General features: G+C 34.9%; 1 protein-coding gene across 1 annotated transcript in view; it reads left to right on the forward strand.

Moving 5' to 3' along the window:
- Positions 1 to 20,700, forward strand: part of DMD (dystrophin) — a 1,795,368-nt gene that overhangs the window by 299,556 nt on the left and 1,475,112 nt on the right. Inside the window, exon 14 of the mRNA XM_068961890.1 lies at positions 13,484 to 13,571. Coding sequence (XP_068817991.1) covers positions 13,484 to 13,571 — 88 coding nt within the window. The remainder of the gene's footprint in view (positions 1 to 13,483; positions 13,572 to 20,700) is intronic.

The raw sequence follows: 20,700 nt of genomic DNA on the forward strand, positions 1-20,700 counted from the left end.
GTTAAATACTTTTAGTTATAGGAGGATCTCATATGTGGATTAACACTGCTTTATCTTTCAATCACTTGATTTCATGAATTACAAAATCGTTAGATTTTTACAAATACAACACTAATATAGATACAAGGTAATACTTGCTGTGGGGTTGGAACTTTTGGAGAACAAAAAATATGTCTTTTATGAGAAAATAATTCTTTTTTAAGGCTACTTTAGAGGGAAAAATAATTTCATCAACATTTCTGAGCGCTGACTTTATAAATGGGAAAGTTATTTTAAATTCCTTGTTGGCTTTGATATATTCTGTTATCAGCTTAATAATGGACTATTTATAAACAGTTTCAAGAAAAGGGAATTATGATTATATTGTTAATAATTTCGTTTTAAAATTAAAATGGAGGATAATATGTGTAGTAGAAAATAGCAAAATGTCTTATTTGAATGTACTTATTTGAAGGTATATTCTTTGTTATAGTTTTTTGAGGGAATTCTACAAATAGAAAATTACTTAGAGAAGATGCACTCTATGTTTTGGAGTTCATGTGACATATTGACCCACTGAAAGTATGAATCACCTTGAATAGACATGTTATTAGCTAATTAAAATTTTTATCTATCTGAGCAATCTACTTATCTATATGCCATCCTTTTTTTATTTTAAATTTTTCTTTTACTTTATTTTACTTTACAATACTATATTGGTTTTGCCATACATTGACATGAATCCGCCACAGGTGTACATGAGTTCCCAATCCTGAACCCCCCTCCCACCTCCACCCCATATCATCTCTCTGGATCATTCCCATGCACCAGCCCCAAGCATCCTGTATCCTGTATCCTGTATCGAACATAGACTGGCGATTCATTTCTTACATGATAGTATACATGTTTCAATGCCCTTCTCCCAAATCATCCCACCCTCTCCCTCTCCCACAGAGTCCAAAAGTCTGTTCTACACATCTGTGTCTCTTTTGCTTTCTCACATACAGGGTTATCATTACCATCTTTCTAAATTCCACATATGTGTGTTAGTATACTGTATTGGTGTTTTTCTTTCTGGCTTACTTCACTCTGTATAATTGGCTCCAGTTTCATCCACCTCATTTGCCATCCTATTTCTGTATCTTAAAATAACTGATCAAGCAGGAAGATTGAGCTCTAACATTTTAAGACTGTAAATTCAAAAGTTTCCTGTTATCATATGGTTGCCTAGAAGCAATTTACATTTAGTCAATAGTGTCAGCAATGAGAGACTGAAAGTGCTAAAATATATATATATATACAATATTGTATGAGTGGTTTTCTGATGCCTGGTGAGTCACCTTTATCAACTTCTCCTCTCATATTCTGAAATAACAACATCATTCTTAATTGCCTACTAAAATAAGACGTGGAATGATTTACCTAGACATTTCCTTCAGGCTAAATATAATGTATAGGTATTAAAAAATCCTTGAGAGAAATGCAAAGCAATGATGATGGATATGCATTTTTTGCATGCATAAATTTTCTTGCTTCTTCACCTGTCCATTTATGTAGGTTATTATGAACACATGGGAGGCCCGTCTCATGAACTTGAGTGGTATTAATTCATTTTTAGGCATCCATTAAAAATGGCTAAATATCACTCCCTCTTTTTTCATCTTTCACTTGAATAAATGAATGATGCAGTCAAGCACTTTCACCCAGTTATCATATCCTAGGACAGCATCCCTTCAATTTTATATATTTTTAAATCAGACAGAAATGTTCCTTCTCTATTAACCATGTATTTTATCCATATAATTAACATAATACACTTATTTAAGAGTTGAGTTCTAGGGACTTTTCTACTGACAGTGTGGACCCTGGACAACCAGTATTGGCATCACCTGTGAGCTTAGAACTGTAGGATTGTTTTCAGGCTTGATAAATCAGTTTGCATTTAGAAAAGACCCACAGGTGGTTTCTATGTCTGTAAAGGTTTAAGATCAGTGCACCCTCTGAGACTTGACTAGACTCCTAGATGTTCCTTCACTCATGCTGTCAATGTTGCCACAGTTCAGACTTTCCAGCTGATTTTACAGGTTTCAGTTCAGTTCAGTTCAGTTCAGTTGCTCAGTTGTGTCTAATTCTTTGTGACCCCATGAATCGCAGCACGTCAGGCCTCCCTGTCCATCAGCAACTCTCAGAGTTCACTCAAACTCATGTCCATTGAGTTGGTGATGCCACCCAGCCATCTCATCGTCTGTCGTCCCCTTCTCCTCCTGCCCCCAATCCCTCCCAGCATCAGAGTCTTTTCCAATGAGTTTACAGGTATAGAGCTACTCAACTTCTTGAACTGAGCACATGCTAATGTAAGTTAGGAATTACAGCAGAACAACCTCTCTTTTTTTGTTGTTTTATTTTATTTATTTATTTTTGGCCGTGCTGTGTCTTCATTGCTGGGCAGGCTTTATTCTAGTTGTGGCGAGTGGGGGCTCCTCTCTAGTTGTGCTCTGTGCGCTTCTCATTGTGGCTGCTTCTCTTGCTGCAGAGCATGGGCTCTAGGCATGTGGGGCTTCAGTCATCGTGGTTCCCTGGCTCTGCAGCATGGACTCAATAGCTGTGGTGCATGGGCTTGGTTGCTGTGCCACATGTGGGATCTTCCCAGACCAGGGATTGAACCCATGTCTCCTGCATTGGCAGGAGGATTCTCTACTACTGAGCCACCAGAGAAGCCCAAAACAACCTCTTCTTAATATAAGGTGATTTTATACTTCTCCAATGTTCTCCTGAAAGCCTTCCTCCTTGCTGTTCAGGTCAACAGGCCTTGGGCTCTTCCTGGAAGCTAGCCTTATCAGGTCAATTTTTCACCAAGTTCTGTTGGAAATCTTCAAGCCAATTAATTTGTTTCCATTATCTCTGTTATTTGTGTTTGCCACTAAGAATATAGGAACCTCTATTCACCTGTCCTTTCGTATATCCTCATCACTGTGCTCTTCTGTACGCTTTTCCTCTGTCTCACTTCCCCTTCTGTGTGCTTTCTCACCTCATTCACTTTACACTCAGAAACCCTTCTTCTAAAACAAACTTTCTGTCCCGTAGACCCATTCTGTTCATACACAGAAAAGACTTTTACCCTTGGATCACCACAAAGACTAATGACTCACTCCCCGACTCCTTTGCGATTGCTAGTCTACTCACTTCTCAGGGTCAGTTCCAAAGATACCACTCTTATGTAAAACTCTCTCTTCCCTGTGTTTCATGTCAAGTTGCCATCTGTCATTCACCAGTTTATTCTATTGTTTTCTCATTGTGAACCTGATGCCAAAGCCTTCAATCTCCTCCACCCAAATTGTGCCTTAATCCTTAAAAATCTCAGTTCATTTGGGGTGTCTTGCTGTCTCCAAAAGCTTCCATTTCTCTCATCTCCTCAATTCACCTACCCACTTGAATTAACAATACATTAGACACTTCATTACTCCATTTCTAAACTGCCACACTTTAAGAGACTCATCAGTACTTCTTCCTAAGCTTTCCATACTTTCCTAGTAAATTTCTCAACTTCTGTCCATAATTACTTCAAATTTTAATGGGTCTCTTAAACTTTTCCCCACCATTTACAGTAGGTGAATTTCCCTCTTATTTTAGTTAAAATAGTATCTCTTATATTTCATGTATTTGTGTTCATGGTCTCTTTCTTTTCCTCTGCCTCAGTGAAAGAGACTGCTTTGACTTCTTAGGACTAATCCCAGGGCACGGGTGTTGTTCGATATCTCCACTGTCTGTGTCCTCAGGATTCTGTTTTCATTTAACCCCACCTGCATTTTCTCAATCTCTCCCTGTTTTCTGATGCTAAAGAATCAGCCTTTAAACAGGCTGCTTTTCCATCTTTGAGAAAATCTTCCTCTCCTATAAACATATACGTGGTTTGTTTTTTTTTTTTTCCCCTTAACTTCTCTATAGGACTAGACTCCATTAACCTCTTAGTTAGTCCTTCATGAAAGTATTTCCTCTTTTGGATTTCGGGATACTATTCACTATTTACCTTTTTTATGTTTTTGCCCATTTGTTTCATTTTGTTTTTCCTTTAACACTGAAATCCTCCACAATTCTTCCTTTGTTTTTCTCTCTAGATTATCCTCATTACTTCCCATTCAAATAGCATCTGTTTTCTCATGATCCCCAAATGTGGGTCTTTGGCTTATGTCTTTCACCTAAAGCCCAGTCCAGTATATTTCATTGCCTAATAGGCACATTTAATTGATTATCCACCTGAAAACTTAAACTTCAATCTCCCCAACCCTGTTTTATTCTTTCTTTTTACTGTTCCTTTTCCAGCAGCATCACCCAGATACCTGAAAGCTAACTGGGTCATCTAGATTTTTTTTTTTCCTACCCTTGATAAGTCTACCCTTTGACAAGTTCAATTAATCTCATTCCCTTAACAACTCTTAAAACTGTCCAGTCCTCTCTATTCCCTTCACCAGAACCCTGATTAAAGCTAACGTCATAGCTCACTTCGTTTAAGATGACAGTCCCTAGCTGCCTTCACAGCCACTAATGTTGTGTTCCTTTAGAGGTTTTCACCTCACTTCTGCCAAAGCGAACTTATTAAAACATAGCTAGTATCGTTTTTGCCTTTGTTTATATTCATTTGAGAAAGAGGAGAGCAGCCACTGAGACCCAGGAGCTAGCTTGGCACCACTGTTGGGCCTTGGAGATGCTGGAGACTGTAGTAGTGCTGGCAGCTAGTCTGTCATGTTCTCATGTTAAGTATGACGAACTGCTCACAGTGCTAATGTCAGACAAGGCCACCCCATGATCATGATGGATCAGAACAGAAATGTGACCATTATGTAATCATGTCTCAATACAGTAAAAACCACGGACACTGTCCAAACCAGAGGTCCCCAAACTCTGGGATCTAATGCCTAATGATCTAAGGCGGACCTGATGTAATAATAATAGAAATAAAGTGCACAATAAATGTAATGCACTTGAATCATTCCAAAACCATCCTCCTCCCTGGTCCAAGGAAAAATTGTCTTCCATGAAATTGGTCCCTGGTGTCTAAAAAGACTGGGGGCCACTGGTCCATACTACCCAAAATGACCCAAATATCCTTCCTCTTCACTAATATGGTAGATCATTTCATTTACTAATCATAGCTTTAGCCTTTCTACATTCTTCCTGCAACCTAGATAAGAAAATTTAAGACACCCAATCATAGAATCATGGATTTCTCTGGTAGCTCAGCTGGTAAATGATCCATGTGCAATGCAGGAGACACTGGTTTGATAACTGGGTTGGGAAGATCCCCTGGAGAAGAGAAAGGCTACCCACTCCAGTATTCTTGGGCTTCCCTGGTGGTGCAGCTGGTAGGAATCCACCAGCAATGTGGGAACCTGGGTTTGATCGCTGGATTGGGAAGATCCCCTGGAGGAGGGCATGGCAACCCACTGTAGTATTCTTGCCTGGAGAATCCCCATGGGTAGAGGAGCATGGGGGCTACAGTCCATGGGGTCACAAAGAGTCAGACATGACTGAATGATTAAGCACAGCAATCACAGAATCACCTTCACTTCCTTACAGTATCTAATAAAGGCAAAGCTTTGCTTCCTTGACCATCTGTATCACTTTACACAAGCCCAAGCCCTCTAAACTATTTGTAACATCCTCTTAGCGACATATCCCAATAGTTCCCTATTATATGCCATGACTTCTTGCAACAAATAAATAAACCTTGTTAATCTACAGGAGTGTTTCTGGTAGCCTTTGTCTGAAAGCCATTGACTAAGTCAGTCTTCATGTTGCCTTTATGAGGGCTACGATGACCTAATTCCTTTTTACTTATCCAGAGTGATTTCTGACTATTGTTACATTTATTATAGTGTTGGTTTCTGGAAACTAGGGACTGAAACTTACTCTGTTTGACTTTTTTTTTTTCCCCTGTTTGTTTTGATTTGGCTTAGTTTGGTTTTGGTATCACAGTGTGTAATCTAGTGCCTGATATTTAATCTAATTAATGTTTCACTATGTGAGTAAGTGATTTTTTTTTCAGTTTTGCAGACACATTTTAAGTCAGGCTCTGCTACCAATATGAAGGATATAACATCTTCTGAATAAACATTTGAGTGAATAAATTACTTTTTTCTGTCAAAGGGTAAAACTTCATTATAGAATCTTAAGTGAAAAGAAAATTAATTGCTTCTATAGTCAGAGTAGGACTCTGGGGAATGTGGAACTGACTTTCATATTAATTAGAGAAGATGTCATGAAAGGAGTCGTCTTTTAAAGAGATGCTGGTAAGGAGGAGGAGAAGAGGTTGTAAGTGTTTTTAATCAGCTTGTTGAAGAACTAGTAAACTTCTCTTTTCTGTATACTTTGCTTAGAACTTATGCTGATTATGTTTCATTTTTTCTTTATAATACAACTAAATTGCCTTTTTGATCAACTATCTTATTTTTTGAATTAGAATTTACATCCACTATTATATTAGTTTCATGTGTCCAACACAGTGATTTGAATTGTCTTTTATTTTGCACTTGAATGTATACACTTTAGAATTCATAATTTCCTCATGAGCTGTAAGAATTTTCATGAGCACATTATATATTTGAAAATGAACAATACATTACTCATAGAATGGTCCACTGATGCTTTTTCTTACTTGAATTTTGTGTACTAGATACTTTAGATTCTGAGTAGTAGCTTCTAAACTTAGAATCACATACAGAGTATATACTAACTAATGTATTATTCTCTGAGAGAAATTATTTCACAACTGTGTTCTATTATAAAAAGAAAAAAATATTGTATATATATATCACTCATATATGCATAGGCTTACACATATGATAAACAGATATTAAGGAACACACATGCAGGAAACCTAGATGAGTCTCTACAGGAAGAAAGATTAGAAAAAGCTCATATATCAAGGGCAGACATGATTTCATGAATAAGGTGATTTTAAATAGGTTGTTTAGTTATCAATACTTAATGTTACAAGAAGCACTGTACCTGGCAAGAAGAATATTGGAGCCTTTCATATTCTGTATAGTAGTGAGGGCTAAAAGCTAACTATAGATATTTGGACTAACATTGAAGATGAAATGTATGTAAGAAAATCATCCTTAACATTCAGATGATGCTCTTGGCCTTAAAACAAGGGGAAAGTTTATACACACACATACACATTAAAGAGATGCTGGTAAGAAGGAGGACAAGAGGTTGCAAGTATTTTTAATCAGCTTATTGAAGAACTACTAAACTTCTCTTTTCTGTATACTACACGTCCTCCTTTTTACCAGCATCTCTCTAATGTTTTTATTTAGTCACTAAGCTGTATCCAACTCTTGTAACGCCATGGACTGTAGCCCTCCAGGCTCCTCTGTCCATGAGATTTCCCAGGCAAGAATGCTGGAGTGGGTTGCCATTTCTTCTCCAGGGGATCTTCCTGACCCAGGAAACAAACCCAGGTCTCCTGCATGGCAGGCAGACTCTTTACCTACTGAGCCACCAGGGAAGCCCATATATTTATGTGTAAAAAATATATATGTGTGTGTGTGTGTGTGTGTGTGTGTGTGTGTGTGTAAGAGGGAGGGAAAAAGAGGGAAAGAGACTGACTGATTGATTCATATAGAACCATGGAAGAGGAAGAAAGAGTGAAGATGCTGAAATATTTGAGAAAATCTGAGAAAAAAGTAATCTCCAAAATTTTTGAGACAACTAAAATGTTGTTACACTTATACTCTAGTGGGTAACAAAACATTCCCACATGCCAGCATAGCCAAAGTTTTTGCACAGTCTGACAATTCAGGAATAATTTAATTAAAGTACTTGAAAATATGATACTCTCTACTTGCCAAATGGAATTACTACTGAGTCCAAAGAATCCTGATTAGTATCATAGTCAAGAAACATTCCTTTGTCTTTTGTTCATTATCAATTCTCCATTTTACAGTCTCCAGTAAGAATTTAGGATCGTGATCCTTATGAGATTGGTGTCTCTGTTGCCTTGCTATTTCATTTCATTTCTATTAAATTCAGCATTGTCTAGTCTCATAATTTTATGTCACTTTTTCCTGGAGTCCAGGATATCTTAGCGAAGATGCCAAAAATGTTTTCTGAATTTTGTTTGGCAGGCTGTTGTCAGGAGTTTATACTCGGCTCTTTTTTTTTTTTTTATTTTATTTTTTTTATTTTAAAATCTTTAATTCTTACATGTGTTCCCAAACATGAACCCCCCTCCCACCACCCTCCCCATAACATCTCTGTGGGTCATCCCCATGCACCAGCCCCAAGCATGCTGTATCCTGCGTCAGACATAGACTGGCGATTCAATTCTTACATGATAGTATACATGTTAGAATGCCATTCATATGTTATTTTCTTCATTATATTGCAAGATTCTATTGTTTTGACTTGGTGAACTTACATAGTACTCTTTGTTTTCTGTGTGAGCCATTGTTTATTCCTGTTATCAGAACTTCATAACATTTCTGTTGGAGAGAGAATTGTGCACAACTCTCAATCTAACCTAAAGTTTCCAGGAGACTTTAAACTGAATTCAGCTTTACTTTTCAGAGTTTGTAGCCCCTAAATCCCTGGGATGGTTGTTTGACCACTGTATGCATAGCTACCAGGATTTGTTATCTACGTACACCTTCTTAGAGTTTTTGAACTGAGGGTAGGTGGTAGAGACCGTAACATTGTATATGGAGGTGTTATGCTACGATAGACCTCACTTTTTTATGCATCTACCGTATTCCATGCCCTATTCTAGGCACTGGAGATAGCACAAAGAAGGGAATGCATAAGGATACATGATCTGCAGTTGATATGCCTGTGGAGAAGATGGCAATTAAGCAGATTAATATAGGATGTTACTGATAAATGCCAAAGATGAAAATGAAGTAGGAGGAGAGCTAAGAAGTATGTGTGTGTTTAGATAGAGTGGCAGTTGAAAGCCTCACTGGGAAGGTACCATTTAATAAAGATTTAAAGGTAGTGAAGAATGGACACATAGCCGAGATTGGAGCATTTAAGGCAGAGAGAAGGGTAAATGTACAGACGGAGGAGGTAAGAGAGTGCCTAGAGGATGAGAGTAACAAACACTATGTCTGGGGCTGAAATATCAAGGTGTTGAGTAACAGAAGAGGTCAGAGAGGGTAGGCAGATGAAGGTTGAGTGACATGTTTAGGCTTTGAGCTTTTGCTCTGTGTGAGAAGGGAACTTCTAGAGAGTGGGCTGGCTTCCTCTGTCATCTCTGTTGAGAATGTATCACTAGGGGGCAAAGGCGGGAGTAGAAATACCACTTAGTAGGTTATTCTGAAACATCCCGACTCGTGAGAGATGATGGGGGTCTTTTGACTAGTGCAGTAGTAGTGAGTACAGTTGCAACATCACTTTCTGGATGTGTTTTGAGGAGAGTCAGTAGGATTTTCTGACGGATTGCCTGTGGGGTTTGAGATAAAGAGTCAAGAGGGATGGAAAGTCATTGGACTGAATGAATGTAAATATAGATGAGTCTGAGAACATGCTAAATGTAGAGGTCTGGGAGATGAGGAACCAGCATGGCAGACTTAGGAAAGGCAGTCTTTGAAGTGGGAGGAAGTGTGTGCTCATAGTCTAGGAAGCCACATCAGTATTCCCAAGAAGAGGACTGCTCTGAACCAAATTATCCTGATAAGTAAGTTGAGGACTGAAAAGCAACCAGTGACACTTTCTGAGTGTCAAGCAGCAGAAAGCAGTGGGGACAGCCTTCGAGCCAACTGAGAAAAGAATGACTTCAAACTTTTGATTACCTTCATTCCTGTCTCTTTGCTACCCTAAATTTTTTCATTTTATTTTTAGTCAACCATCTATAGCTGTGTATGAAATGAAAGTTGCTGGACTCTTCACTAACGTCTTCATACTTCTCAAGGCACATTTGTGCCAGTATTTCTCTTTATTTTCCAATATTCCTCTTTAAACTGATATAACTTATCAGAACTCAGGTATCATGTAAACATGGACAAATATGAAGAGGCTATTAAACGGCTTCTTAAACCTGTATCTCTATGCCTCAGTTACTCAGTTTGCATGGAATATACATCGCCTATGGAGTATAGTAATTAGGCTCTACACCGTTGCCCGTCAGCTTATAGACTGTCAGTATACATATCAAGTGACCAGGCATTCCTTCTGATACCTTGGTGTCTATGCTGCATTATTTTGAATACCATCTCTGATGACATCCAAACTATCAGGTTATCTTTACTGTGAGTTGGAATCACATCTGTTCAAATCTGTTTGATTCATCTTCATTGAAATAGCCGTAGAAGCAGCAGAGTATGTTTGAAAGAGACCTTAACTGTCATTAGATCATCAGGGGTCTAAAGCTTTCTACTTCTGTGATCTTTTTGTTGTTGTTGTTGGTTTGTTTTGGGCCATGCCAGGCAGCTTGTGAGATCTTAGTTCCTTGACCAAGAATCAAATCTGTGCCCCCGCAATGGAAGCACCATGTCCTAACCATTGCACCACCAAGGAATTCCCTTTACCTCTGTGATCTTGGATGTTTGATAATCTTATTGGCGCTCAGTTTTATCTTGTGTAAAATAGGAGAAAATCATGCTGATTCTATCTGATAGAATTACTATGAAACACATATAAAATAATGCACATACACAGTAATTTGGTACACAGGGTTAGGCACTCCATTTTTTCTCATGGTTATGTCAGTGTTTTCAAATCTTTCACAGATTTCTCTGTGTCTCGCTTTCCTCCTCTGTCAAAATGGGAGAGTAATAGTACCTACTCCAGAGATTATTGTTTTGTTGTGGTGATGATGCTGGTTATTGTTACATAAATTAGAACAATTGGAATAATGTGGCTAACCAAACAAGGTTTATTTAAGCTCAAATATTGCCCCCAAGATATTCAATTCGTTGTCTCTCTGTTAGAATTACTAATTGATTATTCCATTAGATGCTTAGAATAAAGAGATTATGATCATGACATTTAGAAGGCCACTAATAATTTATTTTCATTATATAAAGGCAACATGGTATTCTGATTCTACTCTTTATATAATTTCATATATTAAAAAAACTCAATGTAGATAAAATAAAGGCCACTCTGATAGAAAATGGTAATTCTAAAACTGTTGAAGTTGAAGAACACAGTTTGTTCTTATTGTCCTTGTTGTCATTTTGTTATAGTATGAGTATTTATTTTCTTTTTTTTGACCTGATGTAGTTAAAATTTGAGAGACCTCAAATCCTGCTGTAGCTCTTGATAGTGGGAGTATTTGAATGTCATATATTTACTTAGAATATGCTTATTTTTCTCTCTTATTTTTCTCTGAGTCCTTTGCAAAGACCGTTTATCTTTTAATAGAGAATAAATTTAAAGTATTAGGAAACATATGGCAATTAGACACGAAGGACAGAGAATTTAGAAGACAAAAGTTGAAAATTAAGAAAATGTGAATTTTAGAGCTTTGTCTAGGTTCTTATCTTTAACAGTGTATTGTGGCTCCTTTATTTTCATGGACTTTTCAGTTCAAGTAGCAAGCTAGAACCTTTAATGGTTGTGCACATGCTTTTGTAAACAATTCAGTAATGTCTTTGTGAAACTGACTTTCAAGATAACCCAGAAGTTTCACCTGCTAATTGGTATGGGATCCTGGGAACATATAAATCCCCAAGCACCACAGTCTGTGTACTTAGAAATTTTCAAGTAGAATCCAAGATACTAAAATGTTTCTATAACCTTTGGAGTTTTGGTACCAATTACATGAAACTGTGTTCTCATTTGCTGCCCTTGATGTCATAATTTAAAGTGTTTATATTCCAGCTAGGCTATAAATACTTCTATAAAAAGGACTGACATTTTATAGTATTTTATTTCACTTTTCTAAATTTTGATTAGTTTTAATGTATGTTACTTTTTTCCTGATTGGATGTATTCTATTCTCTATCAGCTCTTTTAGAATTTTGCTCTCTTTGACCTTGAATCCAATAATCCTAGTTCATGGAACTCTTTTTAAAATAAATTTAAAGAACTCCATTCACTTGTGACTACTTCCTTAAATTGGAGAATCTTTTAAAATATTTAAAAATATATGGATTATTTTATGAGCATTCCCAGCATTTGATATGCTTGGAGAATTGTCCAATTTAAATGATTACTTGCTTATCTGAAGGTATTTTTAGTGTTGCCATATTGTTTGTATCTATACTTATGTCTGCATATCTAGATCTGTGTGTCTGTCTTTAACTCTTTGCTTTCAGAGGGAAGACACTAGATCTTCACTCTGCAATTACAGTTGACACATTATAGCTTTTAAAATTTAAGTCAACTTAGATTAAATTAAAAATTAATATACCCGGTTATACTTGCCATGTTTCAGGCACTCAATAAACAAACACGTGTGGCTAGTGGGATGCAGATAGAAACTCTGTCCATTCTTGCTGAAAGTTCTATTGAACAATGCTCCTCAGAGTGTGCATGTATCTATTATATGCTTCCTACCTGTACTCCAATATTAAAATCTGGAATATTTGTTTAAATGCCTATAAATCTAAAAGCTTTACAAAACAGTCTGATGTATAAAAGCCTGCTGCCACAAACTCAAGTGAAATTTTTGTATAAGGTGACTATTAAATCATAGAAGTATTATTCTGATTATATGTTTCATATATTATAGCTTGTTTTTTTTTTTTTTTTTCTGCAGATAGTTTTAGGGCATATAACATTGTTATAGCTGTAGCTTTTTAATGACTATAGTAATATAGTTCTACTGCATGATAGCTTAGAATTGATGTCTCTGTAGAGACATTATTTGCTAAGCTCAACAGTATCAAATACTACATTTCGTTAAGTAACTGTGTTTCTGTTGTTTAAAAGTTAACTTTGGTTAGGAGAAATGAGCAAAGGGATTTAGGAAGCTTTATGAAACTCAATTTCTTTTTCCTTGAAATGGGAGTACTTTGACAATTTTAGAAAAATTAGCGTGCAGTCTTATATTTCGATAAATATGGGTTTTTTCCCACTAAATGTTTTATGGTAGTATACTTTTTCCCATTGTGTATACTTATTGTATTTTCTGTTTTATTTTTAATAAAGAATATGTACTGATGTTATTAGGAACAATTTCAGTGGTGTATTTTTAAAAGGTAAATTCCACTTTAATGATCTAACAGTTTATTGTTTCATGGTTTGTTATGATTTGACTTTGGTTCCTTTTGTGGGGGCAGTCTTAACTTATAATGCCTCAGAAACTATTAGGTAAAAAATGTTAACAGTAGACATCTTATTTTTATTTTTTTTAAGAAACAACTCAGTATGAAAATGAGTGCTTCATTGCCATTTTGATGCATCTATTGCCAAGAACTTTAGAAAAATATCTTTAGATTCTCATGATAAACTGACAGAGTGAAATATCTTAAGGCTTGAAAGGGCAAGTAGAAGTTATAATTACTGTGTAGTTTCACAATCCTTGTACTGAATACTCACCTTTGCTATCATGCTGCAGGCCATAGAGCGAGAAAAAGCCGAGAAGTTCAGAAAACTGCAAGATGCCAGCAGATCAGCTCAGGCCCTGGTGGAACAGATGGTGAATGGTAATTACACGGAGTTGATTTAGATAATCTTCTTAGGGATTTGATAAACACATAGGTTCATATTTATCAGCTGAATTATATCAGACAAGCACTTCCTGAATGAAAATTTAAAGTGAGTTTGTGGGCTTTTTATTATTGTTTCTTAATGCAAAGAAAATTATTTGAGGAAATTCAACTTTGAGTCCAATGAAAGAAAATGAGATGTGGTAGAATATTTTATTAGTCTGTTGCCGAGAAATCAATTTTAGTGCAAAGTCTGCTTACGTTTGTCCAAATGATTTAAGAAAACAAGATTTGCAGAAATAAATGGAAATGTAAGCAATCATATGGTATATGTAAAGTGATTATAATCAGATTTAAAATAATTTTGGAATATATTTCTCCCATACCTATTTGCTAATAATATATTTGACATTTTCTGTATTGTTTTCATTTTTTAACTTATTTGAAAAAAAAAAGTATCCTCAGGGGACCTTTTTTTTTTAACTTCAATTATTTTGAGTGAGGTAAAAGTACAAAGGTAACAAAACAAATTTTAAATGAATTAAAATTAATTTTTGCTAACATTTGGTACCCCAAAAGCTGTCTGAGCAAAATGCTATTGATGTCGATTATATACAAAGTTCTTTCCAGTTGTCATTGTTATACTACCATATTCATTTCTAGGCATAAGTAGTTTATGAAAATCAGTGTGTGTATGTGCTTAGTCGCTCATTCGTGTCTGACTCTTTGCGACTCCATGGACTGTAGCCTGCCAGGCTCCCCTGTCCCTATAATGCTATTTCTAAACAAGGTTATTTTTTTAAGAATATGTTTATAAGAATATAGAAACCAAATGTAGCAAATGTTTTTGTTAGGCATGTCAGCTCTTTCCAGTACCTGCCTGTATTCTGAGGCATAAATTCTGTGTTTGAATTATTTTTGCTTTAATTGCCATGTTGGCATTAAAAAATTCAATGATCTTTCTAGGAAATCAATTCATTTTCTCCTTCTAATGGGCCCCATGACTATATTTGGTTAAAAATAAAAGCAAGCAAATATGACAGCTGACGGTTGGGTTAACAAGTTAAAGAATATATAGAAGATGCAAAATATGAAAAATATAGTTGTTTAGATATATGTTTGCTGGGCAGTTTAACTGATGAGTTTGACAACAGCATATTCATATTACATAAAATTATATGATCTAAAAATATCCTTATACTGCTATATAATTTCCCCCTGGTAACTGCATTATCACTTTTTCATTTTTATAAACTGATATAAAATCTATACTTTTACATGGTCTCTACTTTAAATGGCCTTGGTTCATAATCAAATACAAAGCAGACCTTAATTCAGATTATCTGATAGTAGTATACACTGAGTTACTCAAAAAATAGAACCTACCTGTTAATGCAGGAGACTTAAGAGATGCAAGTTTGATCCCTGGGTCGGGAGGATCCCCTGGAGAAGGAAATGGCAACCCACTCCAATATCTTGCCTGGGAAATCCCATGGAGAGGAGCCTGGTGGACTATGGTCCGTGGGGCTGCAAAGACTCAGACACGACTGAATGATTAACTAAAAAAATAAGTTAAAATTTTAGAAATTAAAGTAATGATGTTTTTAAATTGAAGTGATATGCAGGGTTAAAGGGCTTACCAGGTGATTCAGCAGTAAAGAATCTATCTACAAAGCAGAAGATTCAGGAGAGGCCACAGGTTCAATCCCTGGGTCCAGAAGATCCCCTCGAGGAGGGTATAGCAACCCAGTCCAGTATTCTTGCCTTGGAGAATCCCATGAACAGAGGAGCCTGTCAGGCTACAGTTCATAGGGTCACACAGAGTCACACGCTACTGAAGTGACTGAACACACATGCACGGGTTAAAATGATCACATGATTAGTGATAACATAATTTTCTAGATTATTGCCCTCATAGCTCAGAATTTTGGAAGCATGAAGAAAAATCATGATCTATACTAGGTCTTTAATAAATATTAATTGGCTGATTAAATTCTATGTAGCAAAGCAAAATTAAGGCAGTAATTGAGATAATGACATTGGTAATTTCAGTTAGAAAATAATAACACTTCTTAAGGAAAATTCTAATTTCTGTACAATGCAAAGAGCAGTAAGGGATAGGGGGTGTGATCTGAGACATTCCTCACTGGATGACTATATTGACCAAATTTTAAGCTTCTCATGTGTTCTGTTAATGACTATTTGGTGTAAGTGATACGTGATTAATTTCAGATTTGAGCTATAAATAGAGCATAGGTAGTTCTACTTTGCTCCATTCAATCAAACAATTTACATGATTACTAAAAAGTACACTCAAAGATTCTAACTTATCATTTTGTTCCTTTTTGTCTTTCACAGAAGTTGCTTAGTATTTATTTTAAGCAATTGTGCAAGTTGAGTTAAGCCAGACATGCAGTAAGTGCTTGGAGTACCTTTCTAGGTATATTTCAGAGGAACCCCCAATCCTAAATTGCAGTTGCTCCACCAACATAGAACCAAATGCTAGAGTATACTGATGTGGTTCATGAAGTTGAAAGACACACAAGTTTCTCTAAACCAGATTTCTCAACAGTTATCTCAGTAAAGCTCTTAAATTTGTAAGTTAAGAATTTCCTTTCTCAAGTGTGACTATGGAGTGTAATAAAATTCATAACCATATAAATCACATGCATGCTTGCTTTTTATTTATAGAAAGGAAAAAGAGAGCTAAATCATGGTACTTCATTTATGGTCCCATGTAAATATCTATTCCTTTAACCACATGTCTTGTCCTTAAAAATTAAGATAAAAGCAGATCATTCTTATATGATGTTATAGCTGTATCCAAGTAATGCAAATATATATACATTAAATGTTTGATTCCCCATGATAGCAACACAACATATATTCATAGTTTAAAATATGTATGGAGATAAGCATAAATATAGCTATTATATTTTTAAAAAGCATTCCATAACTATTTATGTGTATGTATATATATATGTATATAAACACACACAGGAAACTGAATTTTTTACATAAAATAATTTATCATAAGATTAGAGCATGTTTAAAGTATCTAGACTGATTTTGGAACTCTTTTTCCTTCAGAATGAAACTCTAAGACATGCAAAAAAAGATTCCGCAATGCTTATAGTTTATATCAGTTTTGACCCCAAATAGTATATTTCCAAACATATTTCCAAATCAGTTTTGGCCATTTCTAAGTATCTACTGAAAGCATGAATTTTTAGTACCACTTAAGAAATGCAAAAGAAAAAGTATCTGTTAGTCCTGAAGGCATTTACCGAATGAATTTAAGAAAGGCACTGAGAAACAGGGAGTGAGGTAGTGTCTCAAAATGGTTAACAATACAGAGATTATTGCCATGATGCCAATATAGAAGAAACTGCTTTCATTTGATGTTGCAAAGTTGTACTAAAAATCAATTGTATGTCCCGAAAACACTGTTTCTCATAACACATGTTTAGTTTTACAGGGTTAAATAGAAATTATGATCAACTAGAAGATAATTTTCATTTTGGCTGCATCTTATCGAATGCCAAGTGTTATAAGCAGAATATTATAATACAGTTGCTATTAAATATTTTGAGTTTTAATATCAACTATATTGTGAATTTTTCCGTAGAATGATGTATACTTAAATAATATGCAGGAATTCAGTAAGAGATTCTTATTAATTCATTTGGGACCTTTTTTTACATCAAAAAGTTTGCATAAATTATTTGTATACATCAAAGCTATACATGAACATTTTCCTCTAAAGTGTATCAGTTCTTTTAGAAGACTATAAAGGATCTTCATGCTCATAATGGACTAAAAAAGGAGGCTACAGTGATACTAAAAGGGAGAATATTATATAAAATGTTAATTTCTGGGATTTTGACATGGAATTTTGATATAACTTTGATTTATCTATTTAACTGTTTCTTTTAATTAACATTGAATTTATTGCTCCTGTATCAAAATCAGGTGATCAGATAAGTATGGGGGATAGTGTTATAGTGTTGAATGGTGGAGAGCTCTTCCTCTTGTTGGAGAAATTTTTCACAGATAGAATCTTTATGAAGTGTATTGTCCCTATATAAGATTAGTATCATAGCCTTAGTCTCTATAAATTATTCACATCCTAGAACTTTAATGAGAGTAAGTGGGAGATGAAATTGGGTACCTAGTGATCTACTTATGTTTCCTGTAATTGTGATATTCGGAGAAGGGGAATTTCCAGATTTTTATTTATTTAAATTAAAACAATATTCAATATGGACCCTCTTTAATGTTTATTTTTATATTAATTTAAACACAAAATGATATTAAACTAATTAACATTTTAGAAAATTTTATTAAATATCAAGTATCTTGCTTTATATCAGTAATATAGATTATTAATAAATATAGGTTTCAAATATTTTATTTTGAACAGCTTTTTAACTCATTTGCATAACTTCAGAGCAAAAGCTTTTCATTGTTTGAATGAGATTATGGGACCTCAGGACAGTCTAGAACAGTTTTATGCCTAAAAATATGCTTACTTCATTTTTATCTGTTTAGCATTAGACTTCATTTTTCTTTTTGTAAAATAATGTTCTTGCATCAAATATTTAGTCTCTTTTTCAGTCAGATATAGCCACAAAAGACCCTGGTTTCTTTAAATTATTTTCCTTTATTAATATTGAAATTACCAAAATGTTGCATCAAAACATTCATTTAAAAACTTAAAATGGTTTTACCACAGTTTCCAGAGGAGATCCTATAATTATCTAATAGGGTTAGTAGTGTTTTCTACATTAAATTGTGCTTCACTTTCAATTTCTAATTGTAGTTTTCTATGTGTTAATTAAGAGCCTGAAGACAATCACATTAAGGAAATGTTTAAATAAAAGTAGTAATTATTAGTATATTAGACTAAAAGAACATTTCAAAACCATCATCCCATGAGTGTTAGATTATAGTGTTTAAGGTAAAACCTAATAGTAAGTCTGTTAAGTATCATAATTACACAGACAAGGGCTCCTCTTATCCATAATATTAAGTATGGAACAGTATTTTTAGTATTTTGGTTTATAGTTCATTAAATACTTTAAAATGAATGATGTCATTTGAATTTGGGCAAAACTTTGTCAGATGGGTAAGGGCAAGCATTAGGGTCTGTTTGACTCACCTCAAAGGCAAACCTCTCATTATCTTTTCACATCACTGTGAAGTATTTTCAGAGGCAATAACTATTCTAATTGTATATTTTAATGGAAAGTGATTTTGTAACTGCTCTGTATATCAATGGGGCATGGAAATGGTACTGTTTACAGTGGTCCAGCCCCTCCATCATGAATGAGTAGCTTTCCACGGTTGTACTCATTTCCTCTTCTCTTATTCTTTCCTGAGTACTGGGCAGCTTGATTTATGTTTCCTGTTTTTCCACGTGACACTTGGGATAATGGTCTACACAGAGTTCACACTCAATAAATGTTGTTAATTGACAGACACATTTTTCTTTAACTTTAATCTCCAAAGGAAGAGACTCGGTTCCTGGTATGTGTGTCTGTGTGTGTCTCTGTGAGTCTGTGAGTGTAGTGTGTGAAGAGAGGGAATTAAAGAGGTCACCGCTGTGGAAAATTAGTCACAAAAGCAAATACGAGTAGAGAGATGACTTTTTTCCTATGATAATTCAGTGCTGTTTAGAAAAATAAAAAATGAAAAAAAGTTATGTTTGTAAATGTATATATTACATTTATTAGGGACATGAATTTTATGCCCAATCTATTTTTTAAAGCTATTATTTTTTAAAACAAGATGATGTGGCAGTTGTATAAAAGTTAATGTCATCAGAAAACACCCTAGAATTAGTCTATAATACTCAGACCTTATTTTCATGGACTCTGATTAAGTTTCAACTACATTTTAGGCTGTTATATTAAATGCCAAATGGATTTGTAATGACCCTCACCTAATATGCAACAAAAATAGGAGACTATTAGCAACTTTATTTTAAGTTTTCACTCCAAATATTCTTCTAACTCAAGAGCTCTGAAAACACAGGTTTTGTATTATTCTACCCTGGCTTCATGGCTAATGATGAATATACTTGATGAGGAATACTTCACTTTAAGTGGCAGTTTTGAAGTACTTGCATGGAAGGTGGTGCACAATTAAAATTATTCTAACAGTCTGTTATGCACTGTATACAAGTAATAAAATTAATGGATGCACTTCAAGTAATGATCCATTTCCTCTGGGTGCAATATATTTATTCATAGACTATTTCAGGGGTTGTTTAGAATATGAAATGTGAATGGATTATGATCCATTATCCCTGAGATTCTAATGTGCTACTATGAAATGGTTTCCATAAGTATTGTTCATAACACCTGGTGAGTTAATGTTTGTGTTCTTAAGTAGCTAAAAAAAAATTAGAAAAACGGATGCTCAAACAGTTGATACTTAAAACTTTGCAGGTATAAACTGTCTTGAAACTTAAAGTTTTCACTTAAGCATAATTCTGTGAAATGCACATAAAATAATTATATTGAATAATAAAATTATTCACATGGGTGTATTTATTCTGAAAAGTTTTAAGGGACTTTTTCATGATCTCATTTCTAGTACTAGATAATAGATGGCCAATTGATTCATGAAGTTGAAGTAATAACGTTTCCAATTTTAGTTGATCCCTCCTCCAGGGGATCAAATTCGAAGGAAAAGAGAATGCCTGGGTATCTGTATTTGGCTTTTCACGTCTGCGACTATTGCTCCCCTAGTGTTTGTATCTGTATGAAGTAGGCTATTGATTTGGTGTTGGGCAAGTTCACAGGTAAAGTGTGTTTATTTTGTACCTACTCTAAGCTGAGAATTCTATCAGATACTTCCAGTGGAGACATTTTTCTTAGGAGATTTTATAGTTTAGAATGACAGGATATACTCTAGTTGAGCAGGAAGCATATTCATATATGAATTAATACAGTATTTCCATATAAAACCTTAGTAATAAAATATCTGATTTTCTGCAGTCAAAATCATATATTATTCAGTGACATGTAGAAATTTCTGTTTTTAACTTTTGGCATGGCTATCCTCTGTAACTTGAATTTCAAATGATTATAAATTTATGACCGATTATTCCAAGATTCCC

Source organism: Capricornis sumatraensis, chromosome X, assembly GCF_032405125.1.
Source record: "Capricornis sumatraensis isolate serow.1 chromosome X, serow.2, whole genome shotgun sequence".
In the NCBI taxonomy this organism is placed as follows: Eukaryota; Metazoa; Chordata; class Mammalia; order Artiodactyla; family Bovidae; genus Capricornis; species Capricornis sumatraensis.